The sequence below is a fragment of the Patagioenas fasciata genome, chromosome 2 (genome assembly GCF_037038585.1).
Source record: "Patagioenas fasciata isolate bPatFas1 chromosome 2, bPatFas1.hap1, whole genome shotgun sequence".
Classification (NCBI taxonomy): domain Eukaryota; kingdom Metazoa; phylum Chordata; class Aves; order Columbiformes; family Columbidae; genus Patagioenas; species Patagioenas fasciata.
In genome coordinates, this window is record NC_092521.1 from 165268438 (window position 1) to 165294608 (window position 26171).

Here is a 26171-nt window from a genome sequence, read left to right on the forward strand (position 1 = left end):
GGAAGAGAAGTCAAAAAGCAGATAAAGGATGCTAAGAAGGGCTAAAGAAGTGAAGTCTGACTCTCACTTTGGAACATGAATTCTAGAGCTTTACACCACTGTGCTCTGTACATCCTGAGTCTGGCAGTGCTTGTAAGTAATTGCATGAAAAAAAAGCTTTTACTTCATTGTTTTTCAATAACTGTCTATTTACTTCTTGAAGAAGATGGTCAGATACAGCTCTACTTTTTGCATGGGTCTCTTATCTTTATTTACTTTGGATTCTAGTTAAACAAGGGAAGACTGTATGAAAAGTGTGAACAGAAGCAGAAGAGATACACACTTTAGGATCTATATAACAATGCCTTTTACTGCTTTATTACCACACAGTTACTAAGGAGAAACAACATAATTGGCAGAACCTCCCCTTTTTTGTGTATGGGTTTTAAAAGATGTTGGCAAAGAAGAAGGAACTGGAGGAGAGCTGTTACATCAGAGCAGTCGAGTTTTGATAGAGTTTTCTTAAATTTCAGATTACACAGTGTGTTTAGTTAGAATTTCATTTGCCTTGTTGGTAGCATTAATGTTATTTAATACGTGAACAGCTGAAATGCTACATGGAACAAATGAGTCAAATCAGAGAGGATGCTTATGGCAGAATTAGAAGTATACAAATACATCAAAAAGCCTAGAGCTCTTGCTGATATCTTCCTTTGGACTATGATTAGTAAACCAGCTTTCAAGATCACACAGATACCAGGAAAAGTCTGTGAAAAGTGGGGAGTTTGCTTTTGACAGTAATTACATTTTCAGCATCTTCTTTTTGTGATACTTCTGCTCTATACTTTCCTCTTCCCTGTGAATCTCTTCTCTGATCCAGCATTTAATGGGTGGCACAGCAGTTTGGGTTTTGTGGGTCAAGAGAAATAAAACACTGTGAAATGACTGAAAAGACTTTATGCTGATGTGAAATTATGGTTTCCTTTGCATCGTATGTGTGACAACCTCCACTTCCCTGTAGTGGGAGCAGATAAGAATGATTGCTCATAAGTAGAATATCAACATCCAGTGCTAATACTTAAAATATCACTGAAAATCTCTGTAAGAACATGTTCAATTTACCCAAGAAAAATAGCTCTTTCTTTTATAAATTTGCATTGGTTATAATACAACTACGCAGCGATCAAAAACAAATTTCTGTGTATAATGTATAATAAAAATCTCCTCATGTACTAAGTATTCTATTATAATAGAGGATAGGTAAACAACTGTTATTTGAGTAGAAAATGGTGGAAAAACAGCCACCTGTTTTCATTGTTGATGTAACTTAACAGCATGCTTTGCCTAGAAGAGCTGAACTCAACTTTTGGAATGGTTTTAAATGCTTAAGAGGCTGACTCTCAGCTTCCATAAACTGAGGTTTTTTACTGTCATTGCTTGTATGGTGCCTGCTGTAATGTGAACAGAATGCAAATATTGATCCCTTGTGATGTACATGAGAGAAAACAGAGATAAAGCAACAATGAATCAGCATTGAGAATAATTTAAAAAGAGAATTTTACTTTCTTGTATATGCATTTCGTCTTCCTCTTTTTGTTTTTTGTTTGTTTGCTTGTTTTAACTGTATTTATTTACATCGCCTTAATAGGACTTCTAGCAGGGGCCCTCTGACAAGGATAAAGATTTGTTTGATTTTTGGTGGTTGTGCTAACCTGTAGCTCCATTTAATAAATTAACTGATGGATATAGCAACAGCAAATGCATATTCTATTTGGAACATAGCAATGTTTGTTTCATTTGTAGTTTAGTTTTCCTCATCAACAAGAAGATTTTCATATGTAGTTGTTCAGCAGGACAGTCTGAAATATTAGCCATGGTTTCCTCAAAAAGATTTTCTATTTTGGCTCCTATTGCACAATTCCTATCATTTTTGCCCTTCTAAGAAAAATATTGGGGAAATACCTGTTTCCTTGTGTTACCTCTGAATGGGGTGCAAATTTGACAAGAAGAAAAGCAGTTACACTTTTTCTAAGCTATGTTTTTTCTATAAGTGATAATCTGGTTGTCAGGCCAGGATCTTGCCAGCCAGAGCCCATCCCACCATCTACATGATTAGGAACTTTCTTCCTAATCAAACCTCATTGGGATACTGGTTCCCTCAAAATATGGGAAACAAAAGCTTGAAATTTCTCAGCTTTGGCAGGGAATTGAATCTAGGTTTGCTGCACTGAACATGAGCATTTTAACCAATAGACTCCTAAAAAGGTGAGCAATTCAGCTGGTGACAGCACAGTTTTAACCGGAGACTGGTATGTTCTGCTCAGCTCTGTGAAATGATTGTAGCTACTGAGCAAAGTCTATATAATAGGCATGCCTGCAGACCTCACCTACTGTATGTAAAGTGAATCTTAGGGAAGTGCTACTCTACATCTGTCCATCTTCATGGATGCAAGCGACCATGAAAAGTGCTAGAACCTCTGCTTCAGGTTTCTTCTACTAAGTACCAGAATTCAGAAAAAGAAACAATCCAAGTTCAAGTATCTGGTTTGCCTCATCTACCCAACACAATAAGGTGCACTGTGGTGGAAGGGCCCACATTCATAATAATATTAAACATTTTGTTGAAGACGCTTAAGCAAGATGGCAGCTATCCAGGACTTTCCCTTCAGTACATTGGGAGGGGTATCTCTCCTGAGGACAGCTCAACTCCTAGGCAATTTGGATGGTCCTCTAGCAGTGGTGTGTAATGAAAAGACAAGAGGCAATGGGTACAAACTGAAATACAAAAAATTCCATTTAAACACAAGAAAACACTGTGAGGGCAGCCCAACACCAGAAGAAGTTGCCCAGAGAGGCTGTGGAGTTCCTGTCCTTGTTGATATCCAAAACCCAACTGGATGCAGCCCTGAGCAACCTGCTCTGCTTGACCCTGTGTTGAGCAGGGAAATTTAATTAGATGATCCCCAGAGGTTCCTGCTAGATTCAACCATTCTGTGATTCTCTGGCCTGTGAGCTACAGAGGGAGCTTCTGTAGGAAGGATCCTAAGACAATTGAATTACCAAATTGGCAAACTAAAAGATTTTATGGAACTTCTTTTCTTTAGAGATCCTACAAACCACAAACATTTATTATCAGCTGAGCTAACAAGCAGAATAGCACTGCTGTAATGATCTGTGCACAAGCCTGCATAATGTCAGCTGAAGTAAGTGGTTTTCATCTAACTCAGTGCTGAAGACCCAATTTAGAAAGTAACCATGGATTTAATAGTCAGGAGAGTCCTAGTGAATTGAATCTAAACCATATTTCATTCAATCTAAAAGTATTAAATAATTCGACTAATCTATGCATAAAAATGCAAGTTTTGTTCTGTTATCCTCATGAAAGGAAACAAAGATGTCTAGATCAGATAATGATGTTGCTGTAAGATGTAGACACCAAAGGAAGCTGAATCATGCACACAGACATTAATTCGTACTTTAAAGAATGACTCATAACTCTATCCCATTATTTGATGCTTCCAGAAGTGGGCAGAAGGGAAGCAGGTAAAAAATGGGATTAAACAAGTAAAGCTATAGATGTTTTCAGGGTAGCCTGGAACCTGATTCTACATCTTGTTTGGGAAAAGTATTCAGAGCTGTCTGGAAAGCATAAAGATCTGCTAGATGTAGTCAAATGCTCTGTGGGGATGAATACATCTAGAATACAGCCTGGGAGTGGAATAAATCTTTTGAGTTTATTTTACCTGAGTTTCTGTCATAGCAGATCTTGCACTCAGTGTTTATTCAAGCAGTGGTTAGTACTGACTGGAATATAAATCGTGAGAGCAACTCTTAAGTCAGGTCTTCTTGAAAGAAGAGGTAATAATTTAAATACATGGCACTTGATCAGCCTCACCTTTTTATTTCAGATACATGTGGTAAAGTGTTCTCACGAGTCTGGAGACTTAGAAAGAAAAAAGAAGTTTTCCTGGACTGGTGAATAAGCCAAACAAGCTTTTTTTCTTGCCATGAACATTTCAATGGGCAATGAGAGTTTTCACAGGCAAAATCTAGTCATTTTTCTGCCAGGAGAAATAATTTAATACTGCAGAAACGGGTACATTTCCTGCCTATTGAGGTTTTTCTGGGCACAGTTCACCAAACCAAGAGAATGTTGTAAAATAGTTTTACAGTCAATGGCTTGACTGTTTTTTTCTACTGACTAATAAAGATACTTTTTGCAAGAGCTGCCAAATATGATGGGTAGTGAGCTTTTCAGCATAGACGAATTTCATTGGCCAGGGTGAGTATAAACTGAAAGAATATATGTGGGTATGAGAAGAGACACCAAGTGAGCAAAGATGTTCACGGTAGATGCCAATTTTCTGTCATCCTGCTTACCATTGCATATCTTAGTGGAGTTGAGGGGCTCTCTAGACTACCTGTTTTTACTGATTGGGGCTGATATCTCCTATGCATCAGATCTCCACCTCCTGGGGCTAAGGCAAAGGCTGGCCTCTGCTCCATCCATTCATGGCTACCTCCATCACACATACACCAAACTTCATTCAGCCTTGAGTATGGGGACCTCCTTTTCATTGGTGCCTTAAACTGATCCATGGCACTGCTGTTTGTCAGTTCGGCAGGAAAACCACATCCTCCTAGAAGTGAAGTAAATGAGAAGCAGACTATCTCCTTGAAGGGCATACTTGTGGATAAATCGCATTATCAACTGCCAGGGTCCAAACCCCAGAAAAGCAAAGACTGTGCAATGTTCTTCAGCAGCATGAGACCTTCAGGTTATTGAGCAATATGCAGTTCAAATGCTTTGACACCAACATGAGACATAGACATTAGCATGGAAGGGAAATACTGGCTTATTGAAACCAATATGATCTGCCCTCTGAATGAACTGAAAGCCAGCTATTTATTTTCCAGATTACCTGAATATTAATCTTCCCTGAATGGAATAAAGCTGAACCATATGCCAGCCACCTGTTCACCATGCAAATCTCATCCTGAGTTTATTTTCTGTTGTGTATATCTATGTCTTTATATTCATATTCACATATACAGAGCACACTGGCACCAGTGGCCAGGGTGTGGAGCTAAGAAGAGAGCATCTCTGATGACAACTGGCTTTGTGGGACTGGGGACAATGGGTATGGTTGGATAAAGCACATATTGCGTTCTTCATGAAAAATAGATGTACGTACTTCTGCACAGGGTGTACACCCACAGCAGGCGTGGTGTGTAACAGCCTGCTGCAGACTTTGTGCTTTGGTGGTCCAGGCACCCTGGATCTCTTCTAATTCTCTTATGGTGTCTGTGTAAGCACTAGTCTAATTAAGGACTAAAGCAAACAAAAGGCTCCTGCTGTTAAAACATTAGGTACCATTTTTTTTCTCTACACCAGTATACCAAACCAACAAACACTTTGGTAGAGAGGTTTGGGTTTTTTTTCCAAAGAAAGGAATTTTGCCTCCCATCCTGTGTAAAGAAAGGCAGATGGCAGAAGGGAGAGAACAGATTCATTCCTTCTGGAGTGAAGAGCTCATTCAAAAGACAATTTTGCAGTAATTGTGTGTGGTTTCAAGATGTTGTTTATTTGGAGGATGTCAGGGGCATGTTTATGCTGAGAAGTAGGCATGATCTTCAGCATGCCCTATAGTGCTGGGACCTTCACTCTAAAGAAAAGGAGCCCATCCAAGTGTACTCTGTCTCCCTGGACCCAGATTTAGCTGGGGCTAAATTCAGGGTGTAAATGAGTGCTGCATTCAAGCCTGGGCCCTAGTGAAGAGATCTTTCATTATGAACCTAACCAGAGAAATCTTACAAACTTTCCTCTGAGAGCTCTACTGCCTAAGGATTTGCTCTGATATAAAGTGGTACAGCTCAACTGCCTTTGATAGAGCTCATCTAGCTTCCTCTGCCAAAAGCATTGCAATTTGTGAAGAGACTACTAAACCCTGAGGTCATGCTCTGTGTCCTTAACATTGCCTTGTTAGTTGAAAAGTGGGTCTCCTGAGATCCTACCCATCACCTTCTTACTAATCTGCTGAAACTCTTCTCCCTGTAGGTTGCTGGGAATGTCCACCCAGAATGTGATTTTATGACAGAGCTGAAGGAAAAGGAAGCTGAATGTCTGGAGGACTCAGAAGAGCGTGGAAATGCAACACTACCAGGTAAGCATTTCTGACAGAGGAGCAACACCCTAACTAAGTCAGGACACAGCCATTACGCCAATGTGCGTGCATGACTGTTATACTTGTTGTTCCACATCCCTATTCTCTGGTCAGCCCTTTTTCCATCTACTCACATTCCTTTCAATTATTTTTTTCAATATTTTTTTCACATTAAAATATGGACAATCTATCTATCTGAATGAATACCTGTGTTCTTGTCCTATTCATGACACCATGGGTGCTGTGTGAAGGTGTGTTGGTCTTTAAAAACAGAGTAACCCCTTGACAAGTACTGTAATCTGGTGTTTCCTCCAGCATCACTGTTCTTCCTATTTCCACAATACATTTTCATTTACTGTGTTTTGTCTGAAAATCCACCCCAGTCTAACACAGGAAGTCTGAATAAAGTGGATTAAATAGTCCTGTGGAGGTGTTTATTTCTCACTGTAGAATGAAAATTGTCGCTCAACTATTTTTATATGTAAAGGCTAGATGGTCAAAGTTTTAAAGGAATTTTTATTATTTTTTATGTTGCTCAAATATAACTACACTTAAAAATGTATTTCACTTTCTGTCTGAGGTTGCAAGAGAACTTGGGACAAATTACTGTGCTGGCCAAAGGCAGATGCTGGAGAGACCCTTGCCTTACCATGCCCAAATATCCTCTCTCACTTCATGAAGGAGCCAGGTGATGTGCTATCGTGGTTGTTCTCTTGACGTTGTGTTGTATGCCATGCAAGAACATTTCTAAAAACGAGGGGTGAAGACAGAACATTGCAAGTTCCTGCTCTATCTGGATCAGAGCATTACTGCAAATATTTCAGAAGGATCTGAGGGAGCTTAGCAGTTCTTTTCATATTTTAAGCATCATCCATCACTGGATATAATCCCGTAGTCTGTGATTAGCACCTGAGCCAAAGAACACTGAAATCAGTGGAGTATTTCTATTGTTTTCTATAGCCTTTGGGATCAGCTTGTTGCGTGAGTTTTCCACAGAGCTTGTATGGGAGTTGTCTAGGTCAGAACTTAAGCATGGAGCTTTATGAGATCTATGCTCTGATTAGTGTGGGATGAAATATAAGGTGGCAGAATGAATAATGTGATTGTTCAGTAAGATCACGGTTGGAGATGCAAAGCAGAATTTTGTCATTGAAGAAGCATATGTATTGGGTCAAATTCAAGACTCTGCTAAATAATGCCTTTGTGATTGCTTACTTTCCGGGTGAATGTGGCTAGGAAAAAAACCTGCAAGCCTATAAAGAGAGAACGATCTTCCAGGAAAGACCTAGATTTGGAAGTTCAACAAGAAAAAGAAACTGTAAAGCCCAACCTCTGTTTCACCCAACACATGCTAGTTATAAACGAGGGATAAGGAAAATCCCTTTCATCTCTGTAGATTCATTTCCTGCCCTGGGATTCTCTTACTTATCCTTCATCTGACTCAAATCTTTTTTATGAAAACGTGCTATCCTCATAGAAAAAACTGCTTATTCCAGTCTCTGATCTGCAGTGAAATATTAAGCTCCAAGAAAGGTGGGAGCAGGAAGGGATGCATGAGAGAGGTGCATGTTGAATGAGGTAGAAGTCGGATGGAGAAGTGTTTCCCAAGCTTCTTCAACCAATTTTCCTTTCCCTGATACTATTTATTCCTTAGTCCTTTCCACCTCTACCTCAGTCACTTCAGTTCTCTCCCTTCTTCCCATTGTTTGTCTCCTGATAAAGTGAAAAATTTTGCAACTCACTACCTGAATGTACAGCTGAAAAATGTCCTGTCAACTCTGTGAGATGCTAGTGGAGATGATCCTCTCCTCCTGGTATAACCTTCAGACCAGGAAGAGATCTCCTGGGATTTTTATTTTCTGTGTTACACAGCTCTTCATCAGAAAAAAAAATAAAAATAAAAATAATTGTTCCTGTTTCAGCTGGAATAGTAAAAAGGAACTGCACAAAGAAAGGCTGGTCTGACTCATTCCCTCCCTACCACATTGCTTGTCCAGTAGAAGACGAGATTCCACTTGAAGAAGTAAGTTTAATTAAATAAATATACATGAATCGTGTACTGACGTTGTAGGATTCCTTTCTATTCCTGCAGACCACTGGGGAGGGAAACTCATCTGAAGCTAAAATTTCTTACCAAGTATGGAATGCAATTCAAATATTACTCTAGCCACTTATTTGGAGTCTTACTGAGGATGTTTTATTATTCAGGTGTAAGAGTATAATAAAAATAAAGCCAGCTGCAAATTCCACAGAATCATGCAGTTCTGTTCAAATTGCTCACAGATGTAACAGCTAGATATATATTGCAAAATATTCATAAAATATTAAAACATTTCAATAATATCAGTCACCAAGATGATTTTGTGGCATCGCAGCATCAGTACAGCATGCATTGCAAACTCAGTGATATCTAAGGACAAGAGGGGTTTCTGGTTTCTCATCCTGCCAAGCAGAAAACATATTATTGAACAAAGAAATAACAAGAAAAAATGTTTCAAAATCTACATCTCTGTACTGCAGATCAGAATTTGACATATTTTTTTTTCAGCTAGATTTGCACAATTGGTGATATTTAGAGGTTATATGTACAGGGAAAATATAGTGCTTGATCTCTACTTAATAAAGGTATAAATATATTGTATAGGTGTGTTTAGCTTCCTGTAACTCTTGTTCCAGACAAAAGAAGGAAGTTAAAATACTATAGCATATTTTAGTGAAAAAATATCACAATCCTGAATCTGAAGATATCTCCACTAAGTGAAAACTGATAGAAAGGAGGTAGAAATCATCGTAAGTGATTAAAAATTAGCTGTCTAGTCTAACTCTAGATCTCTACCCTTCCCCTGTACAGGTTAAACACTGCGCATTTTTCTTTATTTGTACAGGTCAGGCGGATAGCATACTTTTTTTGTCTACTATAGAGAGAACAAAAATAACATTTATATTGTAGTTGATGACATCTATTCATCTTGCTGGAGAGAATTTCATTTATATCATCATGGGGAGATTTATCTTTTCTTCCCTCTACTTTTTGTACTGACTATTATCACACTGTTTAACTCAAACTTCCTTTCCGCTCTCTAAGCCACAGTACCTGCTGCTCTTAATAAATAAACACTGAACTGCAACTCTTTCTTTCCTTCTTTTATTGCTTCCTTACATTTCCGGTATAAAAAAAATCTTAAATGACTATGGATTTTAGTAGTAACCCACATTTTATCTCAAGGTAGGCTATTCAGTTGTAGGTTCATCCACTTAAGGTTCTTATTATTGTCCGTGCTTTTCATCTCTGATTTGCAAGTGGAGGTTGCTAACTAAGGTCAGCCTAGCACAGCTTTGATGGGTTTCTTATGGAGTGGTGGCTTCCAGACTTGCTGGCTATCTCTGTAGCTCTGAGAGACTTCTCTGAGCTCTGGCTGGAATTGTGCATGATCAGGTATGTGGGTAATTATATATCAGGGGTGTCAAACTTATTTTCACCAGGGGCCACATCAGCCTCGAGGTTGCCTTCAAAGGATCAAATGTGATTTTAGAACTGTATAAACATAGGAGACCACAGGCTGATGCGGTCCCTAGTGAAAATGAGTGTGACACCCTTGCCATATACAATTTAGAGTCCATCCACGACAGAAAAAGTCAATATACATGGTTTACATATCATTTGACTTCACTAATCTCAAAAAAAAAAAAGAGAGAGGAAAAAAGTGTAAATCTAAGTTAATTTGTACATGGTGGATCTATATTAGTGCTTTGGTGAGGATCAGGTGTGAGTTTTTCAAGGAAATCTCTTGGTTATCCCCACTTACTGCATTTACACTGAGGCATGTTCTCACAAAGGATGATCCAGCTTCCTACGGATAAAACTAATGCAGAAGACAATAGCAGGGTGCACCTAGTGTGGTCTGACCAATAATAAAATTTCAGCCCATGGATTAGGCTGTGGCTAGAAAGCAATGCACACGACATGGATGTAGGGTCCTGAGCACCAAAGGTTTTGCTCTACTAAACCAGACCTATGGACCTGCCCTTGTTAAGGCAGGTGTAGTGGTAGATCTCTTTTCTTGCTGATAGAAAGTGATAAAGTCTCATCTTACCATCAGTTGAACTGTCTTCTGGGGGTGTTTATTTCCCTTCGTTAACTAGAAAAAGGAACAGAATAAGAAGAAAAACAATTGTGTTAACAATGAAACAGTACAGTCCTGGGGCCACCCTCTCACACTGCTCATTTTACCATAGACCCATCTGCTCATATTTAGGCACCTAAAAAAAATGAAAATGAATCCTACTCATTGTCTACCCTATAATGCCTTTAATTATACTTAAGGCTCAAAAAAAGTATCTGCCCTTCCCTACCTGGAACTGTGTCAATGCGCTGCATAGTTGCATAGATTTTAGGATATAAAAACATTGAAATGGGACCCAAGAAGCAGACCATGTTAGATCGAAGGGAAAGATCTGCAGCCTGGAGCTTATTCATTCTATTTTCTGCTTCCATGTGTGATAGTTGAACTCATCCTCACTCACAGATCATGTCTGATAGAGGCACCAGTGAAATTGAAATGGATTTTGATTGACATTATGACTGAGTAACAGTTGAGTTTGGCTGCAAGAAAAAAAAAAAAGAGGGGGAAAAAAGAAAAAAAACTCCACCAACTAAAACAAACACAACACAATAAAAATGGAAAGGAAGAATAGATAATAAAATTGTAAGCTAGGCAGCAGAGTGAAGGGGAGAAACATAAGGAAAGGCTAACAGAATTCTGTATTCATCATGCAACCAGTTGCCAGCAGGACTGTCCTGCTACTGTTGTGGAGAAAACATGGTGTAAAACTCAGTTCCTATAAAGATGCCTAAGAGTTTTTAAAATGCCTTAGTGGAAGACTAGCTAGTTGTTTTTTTTTCTATGGTTTTATGAATGAACTTGAAACCATCCTGATCAGTCCATGTTTCTTTATTAGCCTGGGCTGTATCCACGTAGCTACAGAATGGGACTTTGCAAAAGAAACATGAGTGGTTTCTGGTTAATTTTGCTGTGGGATTAAAAGGGGGAGAAAAGGCAGTCAGAGATGCGAAGAGATTGGAATCACTAAAAAAAAAGCAAAACTAACAGAATCAGTAAAACAGCTGTCATTTGGCTGCAAGTTATGTGAGAAATAATTATCTTCTTTTACAGCAATCCTACTTTTCTACTATAAAGATCATCTACACTGTAGGGTACAGTGTATCCATCACCTCACTCATTATTGCTGTCACAGTTCTTATTGCATTCAGGTATGTAAATTTATCATCTGACCTTTATTATTTTAACAGATCTTAATATCTTAGACTGTATAAGACTACTTTAGATACAACAAAGCAAGATAGATCGACATTCAGAAGAATAAAAATAAAAATTCTTGGCATATTGGTTTAATAATATTAAATTGAGGCTGGAAATCAAAAGTGAATAGAGAGAGCCAGGCATAAGAAAAATCAGAATTGAGAAATAAACTCCAGATGTCTATTGGCAAAACTCAGCAACTCACTTTGATGCCAAATAACCAATAGATATATTTGCTTGCCCTAGCTGGAATGAAGATAAGTTTTTATAATCTATGTATGCTTGCCTTTTAAGGCTTCAGTGAAATTTATATTAATAAGAAGACTAATAAAAAAGAACTAGATTCTGAATCAATGTTCCTATGGCACTGCCTATATTACTATTGAAATATTTACAACTAAAGATATGCTTTGAAACTTAGGCTCTGAATTTAGCTACATTTGGTAAAATTTCTTTCCTACCAAACTACCCAGTTATTAGGCATTTTCAGGTATAATTCAGAGTATCCAGAGTAAAACTGATTGTTTAATTTCTCATATAATGTAGGTTTGATGTTTGCTGCTCTGTAGGATTTATTTTATTAATCTTTGTTTATTTCTCATATTTCTGTAAGATGATAAAGAAAAGAGTGTTATAGAGTATAGTATATTTAATATAGAATAGTATAGAAAAATAGTATTATTCTAGAATAGAGTATTATTCTGTGAGAATCAGGTTTCTCTGGGGAAAGTGTCTTGACCTCTGTTGATTCTTAGTTCATGTCTGGAAGTCAACAGATATGTTTATTGACATCCACTCTGACCTCAGGAAAACAAACCAGCCCAAATAAGGGGAAAGAGAAACAATGGACATAATGGACATAACGAGACTTAGCAATAGGGAGGAAAAAGTTATAGTTAACAATGACGTTGGCATGTGAGTTTCAGTAATAAAATTCTGCACACTCTAAGTAAACTTTAAGATTAGGTGACCCTGAGATTATTTGATTTGGGTGGAATTCAGCTTTTAATGGAACTCTTTTCTTATTAGCTAAAATCTTCAGCTCCAAATGAAAACATAAAGTTGAAGCGGTGTAACTCCTCCAAAAGTCAAAAAATTAACCTGAATTAACTGAGAATTCTAAGTAGATGTGCCCACTTGTTTTAAGCTCATATCTGAATTCATTTAATTCATACGAGTAACTTGGGTAAACTAAGGAAGAATTCTCTAATTCTGGATAATGCTGTCTACAAAGGGGTTTAATGCAATTTAACTCAGTCACAGCACCGGGTATAGAAAATCTTCCTAAGAATTTTTACCCTGTTCATTGAGAAAACTGTCTAGTTAGTCCAGGATAACTCTGCATGCTTGTTACTGGTCGTGGTTTAGCCATAGTCAGAATTGTATCAGTAAATAACCTTCAAATGCAGGTTTCCTTCGAGTCAAAAATAATGCCAACCAAAAGCCTGGCTTAGGTATCTTGAACAGAAACTAAAACCAAGATTCCTGAAATTTGGCAGACCAGAAATATCACCTGGGCACCACCTAACAAGGAACAAAATTAGGATGTAAACTGTGGGTGAACTGCTTTACATGAGGAATGTTTTTATCTCTGCCTGCCTGCAGGGAGAGCTCAGTGCATGCAGGTGTTCTTTCTATTGGCACCTGGACATACCTGAAATAAAGCAAGGGCTTATTGCATATTTTAATTACTGACAGCACAAGTCAGTTAATAACCTCAAAAGGATCTCTCTTCTTTTCTTCCAGGAGGCTTCGCTGTCCCAGAAATTATATCCATATACAGCTCTTTTTTACTTTTATCTTAAAAGCTATTGCTATTTTCATTAAGGATGCTGTACTTTTCCAAGAGGAGGACATTGATCATTGCAGCTTCTCTACAGTAAGCACATGAAAAGCAGGATATTGTGGTACTTGATGTTTTTGCATACCATCTATAGATGGTTTCACTTTTCATGGCTCTTTTTTACTGCCTTTTTTTCCCTCCTAACATAGTAATGAGAACTATACAATTCTTTTATTAAGTATGTTTTACCTCCATAAGTGTGTACCTCGTGCCCTTCTACATTCTTAATGCATCAATTCATGATCTAGTATTCTAGATCAGATATAGACTTTGCCATAGAAAAAGGTAGTATTACACTGTTACACTTCTATGATCTGAAGACTAAAGTTGACGATCTCTGAGTACCTCAAAACACAGCTTTTAAAATATGTTTATTCTGGAAATGTTGGATTTCTTGTTTTGACTGGAAGCTCTGATTTGTAAACCACAAGACATGCAAGGTATTAGGCAGTCAACTTCACTTTGATCCAGACACAAATACTGGCAACATGGCAATGGTTTTCAAACAGAGGTTTATGGGATGATTCTTTTGCATTGCTATACAAAAAGTTAAAACTGAACTTAAGCAGGAAAGTGGGTCCTTGAGCTTTTGTCAAAGGGCTATGGAGCATTTGACTTTACTTGTATAAGGTACACAGAAGACAGTAAATTTGTGGGGTAAATCACATGCTTGGGAGATCAAGCTGTGTTTCTAACATAAAGATATAAAGTAAAATACATTAAAGATTTCAAGGTATTATGATGGTTAAAGTCTTACTATTCAGAAAGCCATATTATATTTGAAGTTCTCCCTTTAAACATGCATGTAATTGTGAGATGTCATTCTTTGTGGATCCTAGCCAGAGTTACAGATACCTATTACATCTGTAAATCCCACACATGTATCCACAAGTAATGCCTAAACTATGACTTTCCTGTTCCCTAGACTGAATGCAAGATCTCAGTTGTTTTCTGCCACTACTTCATGATGACCAATTTCATGTGGCTGCTAGTAGAGGCTCTTTACCTAAACTGTCTACTACTCTCATCTCTTTCTCATGGAAGAAGATATTTTTGGTGGCTTGTTCTCTTTGGCTGGGGTGAGTAAGACTTCTACATGAAATTAATAAAAGGCAAGATGTTAAATCAGGCTTTATCCACCCCATTAGAAATACTGGATGTGGAATCTAATCTGCCTAATTGAAGTGCCTAACTTGTGTATTGCTTTGAATTTATTTTTACATGCATATTAGTGAGGAGCAGACGAGTTTGGTTGGTTGGGTTTTTTTTTGGAGTATGGCATTCAAGCCCCTATGAAACATGTAGAAAATCAAGTATATTTGGGAACCTAGAGAGGTCCAATCCACTTAACCTTCCTCTCCCCATTGAAAACACAAATACCTCTAAGGAGCTATAAAAAACATCAAAGTTAGGTGTACCCTGATCCCGTACATGCAGAATATAATTTCACAGTTTTCTTCTGAGAATGCGCCCATCTGGAGTCAAAACAGGCATTTTGTAGTCCTGATATTGCTATAGCCCACCTTTTGCATTGGGCAATTGTGGGAATAAAGGAGCTCTGTCAACTAAATAACAGCGCAGGCATGAGGCAGCAACATCCCCACTCCTTTTTGTTGTAGTCTGCAATAAATCTAATTGTTCAGAACTTTGTGGTGATTTAGAAATCAGAAACTAACTGTTCGCCTTCATAAATTTTCTGTATAAAGGAAAAAGCAAAGAACTCCTACATGGCAGGTGAATGCACTTGCCCAGGTGAATTTTTGGGTATTTCGGGGAGGTGATCCATGCACGTTGCCACCAAAGGTTAAGGTAGGCCTGACAACTAAGCAAGCTGAATCACTTTTTGTGTTTTAAGGATACTTCATGCGCCTTTTTAGGGAGGTTTAACCTAGACTGAATCACATTCTGTGTTTGTAAAGTTCTAATGTTACTATTATAAGATTTGGTAAATGCTAATCCCCAATATTTTGTCATGCAAGAAACACCCTTATTACACAAACCTGGGGTTTAATGTGCTATCTGCATACAGGTGCTAATTTTAGGTGAGATCATACAGGTGAATTGTGCTCATGTTAGTAAGAGGTCACAAGTTCAGGCTTTCATGGCAGAACTATTAATATATCAAATGCAAAGCAGCTTCTGTGTCCCTTTATATCTTCACATTGATGTATAATCACCAAAGAGGCAGTGTCACAACTTGTTTCATTCCATCGTAGGTATCAACAGATGTATTTTGAGGTTTGTACTGTGAGTTTAAAGCAATTCCTGTTACATGAACAGGCCACAAAAGGTAATTCCAGTTCTGAAAATGAGTGATATGTATCATCACAGCAGACTTTCGGTGGACAAGATCTGGATTAATTGATCAAACTAGACAACCGCAGTTTTTGCTTAATCTCTGACAGGTTTTCCTACACTTTTCACCCTTATATGGATATTAGTGAAATTCTACTTTGAAGACACAGCGTAAGTCACTGTTTCCTCCATTATTCTGTATTCTTGGTTCTATTTTTAAATCAATTGCAGTGATTACATACACCTACTTTTCTAAGCACACCATTATTTTCTCAGATGCTGGGATATTAATCAAGGCTCTCCTTACTGGTGGCTAATCAAAGGACCTATCATAATTTCTGTTGGGGTAGGTACTTCTGAGTTTGACAACATTAACTAGGAAAAAAAAAAAGATTTTAACTTAAAATCTGGTTACTGTTTGCTGAAATGTTGTTTGAAGTAAGGAAGAGCAGTGGTACAATTTCTACTGTAAACTTGCCTATGTCCAATGCAAACTAAAAAGAGGTAGAGAACTACCCCTGCCCAAAGCAAATATCCTTTAAACAAATGAAAACTTTCACAGAATTGTCAGTTTGTCTGAAATTAATAGAAGGTGAGTGGTTAAACCATCCTTACGATGCTAAAACCTAAAGTTTTAGTCTAAGTGTCCAGAATCAGCCATGAATTTTAATACAAAATTCCAAGGGCAATAGGTTTCTGTCCATAGGTGATGATAATGATAATAGCTCTTGAGCCTGGCATTTATTGAATAAACTGACAAGCTTTAAATTATCCTCATGTGTTATTATTCCGATATGCCATTAAACCCAAACGGTGTTTGAGAAAGCAGCTAATAGACGACCATAAGGCCATATTAAAAGCTTATTTTAATTGGAGGACAAATGCATACAAATAAAGCATATATATGCAAACAATGTGAATGAAAAGTCAGTTCTGGTCATAGTTTGCCATGTTTCAATAATACATTACATCTCCTTCTATCTCCATTTTTTTTCTTCCTGCTAGTGCTCATCTGTCATCCACATCTAAAGTCAAGAGATTCAGGGGATTGCAGTGATGATTTTCTGCTGGAATGTACTTAAGAGATCACTGATGGATAAAATGAGACTAGACTTTCTGATAAAATAAGAGAATTCTTAGGAAAATTTAAGCATTCAGCCTCACCTAAAGAAGAGTTGGCGTGTACAAACACACAAAAATGTGTAGGAAGAAACTCTCTGCGGAAAACTAAGGTTCACAGACTTGGGTAAAACTGTGAAGAACTGCAATTGTAGAAAATTTGATCTGCAAGTTAGATACTTATATTTCATCAGATGAATTCTACTAATAACGTCTAAAGATATTAGCCAGAATTTATTGTAATAACCATTTCCAAAGAAATCAAAATTACATGAGCTACAACCCCCCAAAAGAATCACACAAGCTATTGATGAAATAGTTTACTTAAGAAAGTCAAATTCTCAAGTTTTCATCTTGAGCTACTTCTTTAGGAAGGAATGCAACCTACTGAGATTTTTGAATGCTGCCAACAGGAATGACAATAATCATCTTACATTGATCTCATCAAAACTGCACAAATTACATAATAACTGAAGTAAACCCCCCCCCCAAAAAAATGAAACAGATTATCATTGCAAAATTCTACATGTGAATGTAAACCTTTCTTTTTTTCCCCCCCAAAAAAAAAATGTGAACAGGTCAATTTTATCCTATTTATCAACATCATCAGAATTTTGCTGAAAAAACTAGACCCTAGACAAATCAACTTCAACAACTCTTCTCAGTACAGGTAGTGTATGCATTAACAACAACAACAAAAAAAAATCACTAATTTTATTCATAAAAAAACTTGTCTCATCATTTTTAAAAGAGGAAGCACATATCTGGTGTCATAGACAGGCTCAGTTTGGTTGGCATTAAATTTTAGAAATTCCCAACTTTATCCCATTCCCAAGGAAACCAGACAAAGGATGAGACTTTTCTCACCTAACAGTGACTGTCTGAACATGATGTATTCAGATCAGTTCAGATGTCTAGCTTCCAATTACAATCAATGGAGAGACTAGGAAACCATTAATTGAATCTACATTATATCTCTGATTTAGGGTAAGATAAATTACTCTATAGATGTTTTTTTTTTCTGTATATGATCTGTAAAGGAAGCCTGCATATTACCTCCTCTGAATTTACTTACAAATAAATGTCAAATTTTCAATTGCTCCCATGGGGCAAAATATATTTTACTTCCTTCTGTTTTCCTGAACTCCAATCTCAGTCAGAAAGACAGAACGTCAAAATACCATTCAAAAAGCCATGAACATGATATTGCCAGGAACATGGTATTGCAAGTAAGGCAACAAGCATCAGAAGTCTATTTCCAGCTGGTTTCTTATTACGCTTTCTGCCCAGCACTGTAATTCGGAAGAGATATGAGCTTCAAATGTAGATATTTAGATCCTCTTTTTAACTTCAGTTCATTACTGTTTCATATTGCACGCATTAGTCTACACTCAAGAAAATAATATTATCTTGCTTCTGCTAATATCCCATGCTAGACGCCTCTCAAGGTCAACTCTGCTTCTAATTCCATTATTTGGAACCCATTATATCGTCTTCAACTTTCTTCCGGAATATACTAGCCTGGGGATTCGTCTTTACTTGGAGCTCTGTATTGGATCTTTTCAGGTAAATTGGCTTCGGTTCCTTCTTAGAAGATTTTCTAATTTAATCTACTTCCCACACAACAACTAGTATTGTACAAAAAATATAATTTGATCCTGAAGATAGTGTCTCCTCACAGAGTTCATGGTTCTTTGCTGAGTTGTGTTATTTGATGTGACCAACATCCGATCTGATGTAGGCTAGACTGTCATATTTGCAGATTTTGCCAATACAAGGCCAACTATTTCAGATGCATGCGTAAATTGGGTGGTGGGTCAAAGTCAAGCATGTAAAATCTTCTTCGCTACCAGTGGTAAGCCACATACCTTCACTGACAAAATCAATCTGATTTAGGCTGACCTTAAATTATCCAGGGGCAGTCAAAACTGTAGGTCCAGCCCCCTTTCAAATTCTTTGGCAAAGAGTAAATTGCTAGGCAAGCATATAAACACAGAATAGTGACTGATGTACATATCACATGCCAACTAGAACATCTACTGGGGCTGTTCTGACTTACCCTCCAGGTGTTTTTGCTACATGAGTTATAAGAAAGGCAACACCCAGCTGCCTTTTGCTTTCCTCCCTCTCCCTCTGCTGCATCTCAGAACCTACAAGAAGCAGCTGTTGGAAATCCTACCCAAATTTACAAGGAAGCATATTTCCCTCTGAATGGTTGCATGGCATCATTTCTTAGTAAGCATCACTAAAAATCCAGCAGTTGTGCTGGTTTAGTCCTCTTGAGGATTCAACCCATGATGTCAGTCCCGTCCAATATACCCTGTACACCTTAATCCTGACCCTTTGTGTCTGGAGCTGGCCGTTCATCGAGTTAATTTACAATGTAAGGAATAAACAAACTGAATAAAAGCATGAGGTGTTTAGCTGGTATCTGATCACATAGATCCATTGACATGCTAGGATTTTCCTGGGTTTATCTCAGTTCAGAATCTCAACAAAAGTATTCAATAGGCCAGAATTTGATCTCATCTGATGTACTGCAAAGACACAGAAGGTGACTAGAAAGCCGTATGAGCTACATACCTAGATCCACTTATGAAGTCTATGTTTCCTTACTGATTTATGCTATGTGAATAATTAGCTCACAGATATTTGGCTGTAGAACGGACCGTACTTTTGTAAGCACAGTATGAGAGAACTTCACGTGCCATATCATCTGCTCTTGTGAATTCATCTCACCTTACTGAATTTACTTTGGTGAAATGCCACTAAATAGTTGATTGTCTGGCTGTTCAGCTTTATCAGAGATACATAAGGAATTTTTCAATTTATAACAATGCTTCAACTTATAATGGTACTTATTACTTCACATACACAGTACCATCAAGAAGTCAGATAATGCAAGTGGCTTTTCAAACTGTACTAACACTCAACTTTTCTCTTTTTATTTCTTTTTTCTTTTTTATCCAGGGGTTTATTGTAGCAGTTCTATACTGTTTCCTGAACCAAGAGGTAAGGGACCTATATCCTTTACAGCATTGCTTTCACTAGCAGATATATGGAGCTAATAATCAGTTTCACGCAAGCAGATAATAAAAACTTTTAGTTCCTTCGGGTTGTCTAGAAACATGGAAATCAACGAAGTCAAATTTCACTTCAATTATCTTAATGGGAATGAAGCCATCTAGTGGAGAAATGCACTTTTACTACCTTGCTATTCTTATCAAGCATTTTTTATCCTTTCTGCACATTACTGTGCTACAGTGGGGTTTGGAAAACCTATTCAAAGTCCAGACCTGAAAGTACAAGCTGCTGTAGTAATGCAAATAGATTTCCATTTACTAAAGGTCTATGATTAAATTGGAAGGAACTGAAATGTATGCTGACTGCCCAATACTGGAATATTATTTTTTTAGCATTTTTAATATGCTTATGAAGCTTCTCAATATTTCTTCAGGTTGATAAATCTATTTTTTCGTTTAGGGTATGTAAATCAGAATTTTACTGTTGGTGGAACACGAATCATTCCACTTAGCCTAGTATCCAAGTCCATTTTTGTAGTCTAGATGTTGTGATAAGAATACATCTTAAATGAATTATATAGGCAACATAACAGTTTATCCTTCATATTTTACAATGGGTTGAAACCCTGGAATTTCTTCTTTCTGAGTATAGGGTAGCTGAGATGGCTGTTTTAAAGTATGGCTGGGATTTGGTTTCAGACTAAACTAATATTCTACTGGTTTCTACCTGCAGCTCCTAAAAAGGAAGAGTCTCTTGATTCATATAAACCACCTCACAGGGCATCTCCTAGAGTGTCAAAGGTGTGTTTAGGAGGTGAATCCTGTCCCTAATCATCACAGACAGTGAAATATTCAAATGATCAAGTACAGTTACCTGTGTTAGAGATAACTGACCTGCTCTAGACTCCCTGGTCTGCATTGACTAAATCTCCCTTTTCAAAGTTTAAAGTCCAAGGCTAATTAAGCTTTCAAACAGTATTTAATTGACCACATCTGTGCCATGGTCCACACTTACTTAATTTTGTCAGAAATTTCTGAAATATGAAAACAAATATCTTCAAATATGTCAACATTTCTTAGCCTTTTGGTTGAGTTTATGGCTATGAATTTTGGACTGCTCTAATGATGTGTGTGTTGAGTTGACACTCCTGTTCATTAGTTGATTAATAATCCTAATCTCTTCTGATTGTAGACCATAGCTTTGCATTCAGCTTGCCATTCCAGACATACAGGGCTTCAATTTAGAAATTTCCTTTCTATTAAATTACAGGAAAGGCACATTTCTAATAAGAATCAGATATGAAAGCAGTCTTTAGTGGCTGGTCTGGACCTGTTGTGTGTTTCTGTGAACATGCCAATGCATGGCATACATAGTGGTAAACCACAGAAAGCAAATTTGTCCTGAATGCTAACGACTTTCACCTCACTTTCTTAATTAACAAAGTAGTATTATTTCTCAACCACAAATTGGTGAGCATTGATTAAGAAACTTACTGCAGATTATATCATTCAAGAAACAGATGGAAACGAGACTACATTTCTTAACAGCTGAGGAAAAGCAAACAATGTGGAGAGAATTAGTTTAATTGTGTAGGCAACATTGGTGAGACCACTGCTGGAATAAATTTTCAAAGGAACATTAAAAAAAAAAAAGTGAGAAGACAAAAAAATGCTGAGAAAATATTCTAGTGATGGACCAAACGTTTTACAGTGCTAGAGTTAGAGACTGCAAGTTCTTTTATTTCTTAGAAGACTGAGATGACTTGACTATTCATAAAGGTCTCATAGTGTCACTGCTTTGATGGGAGAAAGTTATTTAGTGCTAATACACTTCTCAGTTCAGCAGAGGAAGGCAGATGGAGGGTCACCAGGTAGAAATTGAAATCAGGTTAAAAATGGAAGTCGGACTTTTTTCTTTTATGTAACTGTGTGGCAGCTCTAATAATAAACTCTGATTGTTGGGCCCACAGTCATTAAATAGGAACACTTATGCAAACTCACATGAAGCATGTCCTTATTTCTTGAAAGAAAGAGTGGGATTCATTTACTCTTTTCAACAGGAGAAGCGAGCTCTGAGCTGGCCACTCTGGGTGACAGGCCAGGTGAAATGGTCTCTGGAGGATCCTACTTTTCTCCATCAGCTACAAATGGAGCCCAGAGGAACTAACTTGAACTGAGATGTCTAAATTTTACAGTTCTCTAGCCACTATTTCTGTCTGTCTTCTTTCTCACCAGTCTATTCCTAAGCAGTATTTGACAACGAAATTACATTTTCCTTTCCTTTTGAGGTGCAAACGGAAATTGGCCGGAGGTGGCGTGGTAAGAGATATGGACTTATGCCAGTGTGGAAGAGGACGAGATGGACTGTGCCATCTAGCTCTGGAGTAAAAATGACCACATCTGTGTGCTAAAGACAGCTTCAGGATCTGGAGTAATCACATATAAAAACCTGATTAGGAAAAAATACAAACAACAAACAAAGCAAAAAAAAACCCCCACCAAACATAATGACTGTAGTTCATACTGACCAAATTGGAAGAGGATCCACTTCTACAGCAGTTCTGCCCACTGGACATCTTCTGCAGGACAAAACATTTCAGTGACAGATTCAACACTGACTGGCCTTCTAAACAGACAATAATCCTCTAATCAATATACTATGCATCACGTAAAACACAGAAATCTCCTCTTGGTTCACTTCCTGTGGATTTTTACTGATAGTATAATGTGTCTAGGGAGTGGACACCATTAGTACACTTCAGTAATACCTCTGGAAAGTGGTATTAAATCCTCACACAATGGGAAATGGAATCCATCCAGCTTGTTGAAGCTTTGTTCCTTGTTTTGATTCAGTAGACAAGCAAATAAGAAAACAAATGTCTTGTTGAACTGCAACACAATGAATAAAAAGTTCTCTTATATTTTCTTTTTATATTGTCTTGTTAGAGGCAGAAAGATTCAAAGTTCAACCAGAAAACTCAATACTCTGTCATGTTGTGGTGTTACTCTAGTAGCTACTGGTTAGAAAATGGGTAGCAAAGAAGCGGAAAGTGGAGGTGTTGGGAAGGACAAGGCTCCATAAAATAATCATTGAGGAAGAGTTGCTCTTTGCAAGTAAATTGAAAAGCAAACTTCTGCACAAAAGGAATACTGCTAAATATTTTAAGTGTGACTGTTTTTGCTCTCTATTCAGAAGCTTGAAAATAAACTTGCACTCCCAGTGTTTGTATTTGAGTTGATTTTTCTGTTTGGTTGGTTGCTTTGGTTTGCCTTTTTAAATTTTTTTTCCTAGTGGTTGTTTTAACCTGTAGATGAATGGATTGATTAAGCTCTTTGATGGGAACATCAGGGCTTGGAAAGGAGTGAAGAAATCTAAACAGTACTGAACGCTGAGGACTCTCGTACCAATACATTTTCACCCTGCTCTTCTGGACATTCCAGTGAGCTGCCAAATCCACTTAAACAACAGAAATGATAGAGAAAAGTGGATCTGCCTTCATTTTTCCTTTGTTGTATCCTGGTAATTACAGCTACCTTGAGGAAGTGGAATATTATGCCATCTAGTTTTTATGTAAAAGCTGACTTCGAAGGAGATGTATTCCTCTGTCCACTGAAAAGAAAATCCCAACAAACAAACAAAAAACCCAGAAAAAATCCCAAACCAAGCAAACCAACCCAAACAAATGTATTTTTCTCATTGCTTTTCCTCCACTCTGTGAAAAATGCAGCAATAGTTGAATTCAGATCTGAGGGTGAGAGAAGAGGCTGAGGGAGCAGTGGGAAGAAAGGGTTTATTTCCATATCTGCAGTGACTCCTTGGAACACATATTACAAAGTGGGGTCCTAGACATTGTTTGCATTGCTTTCCTTCCCTTATGGAGAAAGATTCAAGGCAGGTGAGATGGAAGCATGTGTTGAATGGCTGGTCATCTGCTGAAAGCAAAAGACTAACAGAGAGATTAATTTGCATGGCTTTTGGTGTTATATAGCATCCAGATAAGGTGAAAAAGTGGTATAATCTGTAAATATGGGTGTCAAGGCAGTTGAATGAGTCTTCCTTCCTTGAGAAGGAAGATTTTCAGACTCAAAAAGATCATGGTCTCTGTCTGTCAAAAAGGGAGTTCAGGCTAAGAAGTCTAAATTTTACCCATCTCTACCCACACAAACCCAGACAAAAAATTTCTTACAACTTCTGCATTTCTGTTATTGTATTGTTGTGAAGTGGCATCATGTTCCATAACTGGAAGATAAAAGAAGAGAGAAAAAATAAATGAAATTCTTTCTTATGCTGAACAGATCAGTCATTGTCTGGCTCATCTTATTTCTGAATGCATGGTGGCATTTTCTTATCTCCACATCTCAATCAGTGATATAACATGTCATAATAAGACTCTTGTAAACTTTGGCTGCATCAATTGGATTTTCTTGCAGTTAAGTCCTACAAGTCTGAAATGGCATTACTATGATGACTCTGACATTAAATGGACATGTTAGTAACAGACACGAAGACTTAGGAATACAGGGATGTCTCAGGGCTCTTGTTCTCTGCTTTTTGTAGGAGACTGAATTAAGGGATGTGCCCTAAATCCCTCTGAATCAAGAATATTCAGTCTGTCCAAATAATGTCCATAGGCATCGTATCATAAGTAACAGAGACAATATTTGGCTGCATTGAAGTATCTGTGGTATCCATTCCATCTAAATAGAGCTATCAAAAACTGTCTTTGTCTTGTTCTAACAGGATCAGAGGTAGGAATCATCAAAGAGCATTTCATTCATTTCCAAAATAAAAAGCTACTATATTGGGAATGCTTTCCTGTGGAAAAGCTGAAAACGGAAAAAAAAAAAAAGAAGCAGCAATAATCAAAGACATGATTCCAATTATTTAATTAGAATATTATCATCACTTACGAGTAGACATAGCATGGATATTAAGGTTACATTACATTTTTAGTAAATTCTATCTTGATTATAAAGTGTTAGGCAGAATTTAAAAAGCTAAGACATTTTCAACTTCTCAGGAGAGGAATTGCAGTGAATTTAGATCTTTTTTACCGAGCTTAACTCTAGCTTAGGAGCATGTCTACACTTATTACACAAGATTATGTTTCTGGAAGTTCCCATCTGTTACGTGCAAAGTTTGATAAAACAGGTATGAAAAGTGGAAGTAGCAGAAACTCCTTAACCTTTGAAGAATAAATTATGCTAAGTATGATTGACTTTCACTTGGAGTAGGGCCAGAGCAATGGAAAATTGACCTTTAGGTAAAGCATCATTCCCAGGGTGTGCAAATTGCTACAGGGTTTACACCGCAGTCAGTAAAGACAGAATGAAAAGAGAACTTGAGGCGTGATGGATGAGCTGGTCTCACCACAGGAAAAAAAGAATAATGAAAAAAAGATCAGTTTTAGGTACAACTACCAGGTTTCTAACAGTTTATGTGTAACCTAAGTCACTTGGACTTGGTTTTTATGTTGTTTCACAACCAGTTCTATGACATTGATCGAATTTTCTCCTTCAACCCTCAAAGATACCTGCCAGACCCTTAAAAATAAGTAACATTTCTGACAGCATGGCATCACTGGAGACCCCATTTCCCTCTCATTTTTGAATGGAAATATCTCACTGTAGAGTATTTGATTAACTTCTTCTGTGGTACACAGTCAGGTGGCATTTTCTGTTCGACTCTTCTCTTGTCTATCAGTTTCGTCCTCCTTTTTAAAATATTTTCTCAGACAGGCAATTGTCCTTTTACAATGTTGGGCTTTTTAGGTTTTGATTTGTTTTTTTGTTTTGTGTTTTTGTTTGGTTGGTTGGTTTGCGTTTTGTTTGTTTGTTTTGGGGGCTTTTGTTTGTTTTCTTTGTTTATGGGTGTTTATTATTTGGTTTTGGTTGGTTGGTTTGTGTTTTTTGTTTGCTTTGGGTTTTTTGTTGTTTTTCTGTTAAGCTTAGTACCTTATATTGCTTCCCCACACAGTGTATCTGTTAATAACTTTAATGGAAATCAATAGCAACGGCAAAATCTCTCCTACTAACACCATATATTTTATATTAACAAAATCAAATGATGCATCATATTGCAGTGAACCCCTGCGGTTCTTCTGTCTTTATCTAACATCAAGGCAAGGCTGCTATTATTGTTTTTACAGCATGGAATAATTTCAGATTTGAGTGATTAAAGGGCAGCTTTTCAGTGTTTTTTCTTTGTCTGAATTGTGATTCCTTTGATAATACAGCAAAGACTTGGTACCTCTGCCAAGGATATAAAGGCCCTCTACAGAGATAAGGACATTGGACCTATTGTAGGACACTATAGGGAAGAGAAAACATAAAACTACTAAAAGTAACCCAAAGTGTTTATTGAGATTTACACTGATTATTCTAATAAAAACTCTACTGGCAAAATGTATTATCTAAACCAATTTGT

At 37.4% G+C, this 26171-nt stretch overlaps 1 protein-coding gene across 2 annotated transcripts; it reads left to right on the forward strand.

Annotated features, from left to right (window-relative positions):
• On the forward strand, positions 1-23739 carry GHRHR (growth hormone releasing hormone receptor). 2 transcript variants are annotated; one of them, XM_065832453.2, is made up of 13 exons: positions 1-132; positions 6038-6143; positions 6724-6831; positions 8066-8166; positions 11318-11415; positions 13211-13343; positions 14233-14386; positions 15713-15773; positions 15879-15948; positions 17300-17391; positions 18158-18287; positions 19692-19733; positions 21980-23739. In XM_065832453.2, the coding sequence occupies exons 1-13, from the start codon at positions 76-78 to the stop codon at positions 22130-22132; spliced, it is 1305 nt and encodes a 434-aa protein (XP_065688525.1). In that variant the 5' UTR covers positions 1-75; the 3' UTR covers positions 22133-23739. The 2 variants fall into 2 exon arrangements, with proteins under 2 accessions (XP_065688525.1, XP_065688526.1); XM_065832454.2 differs by having other exon boundaries at positions 22033-23739.
• Positions 23740-26171: the final 2432 nt, after the last annotated feature.

What these genes read in the sequence shown, in the direction of transcription:
- GHRHR (XM_065832453.2), top strand. Translation starts at nt 76, where the DNA reads ATGAATTCTAGAGCTTTACACCACTGTGCTCTGTACATCCTGAGTCTG. An exon ending in TGGAAATGCAACACTACCAG is followed by an intron (nt 6,144 to 6,723) that starts GTAAGCATTTCT and finishes TTTCTGTCTGAG; the next exon opens with GTTGCAAGAGAACTTGGGAC. An exon ending in TCTGTATTGGATCTTTTCAG is followed by an intron (nt 18,288 to 19,691) that starts GTAAATTGGCTT and finishes TTTTTTATCCAG; the next exon opens with GGGTTTATTGTAGCAGTTCT.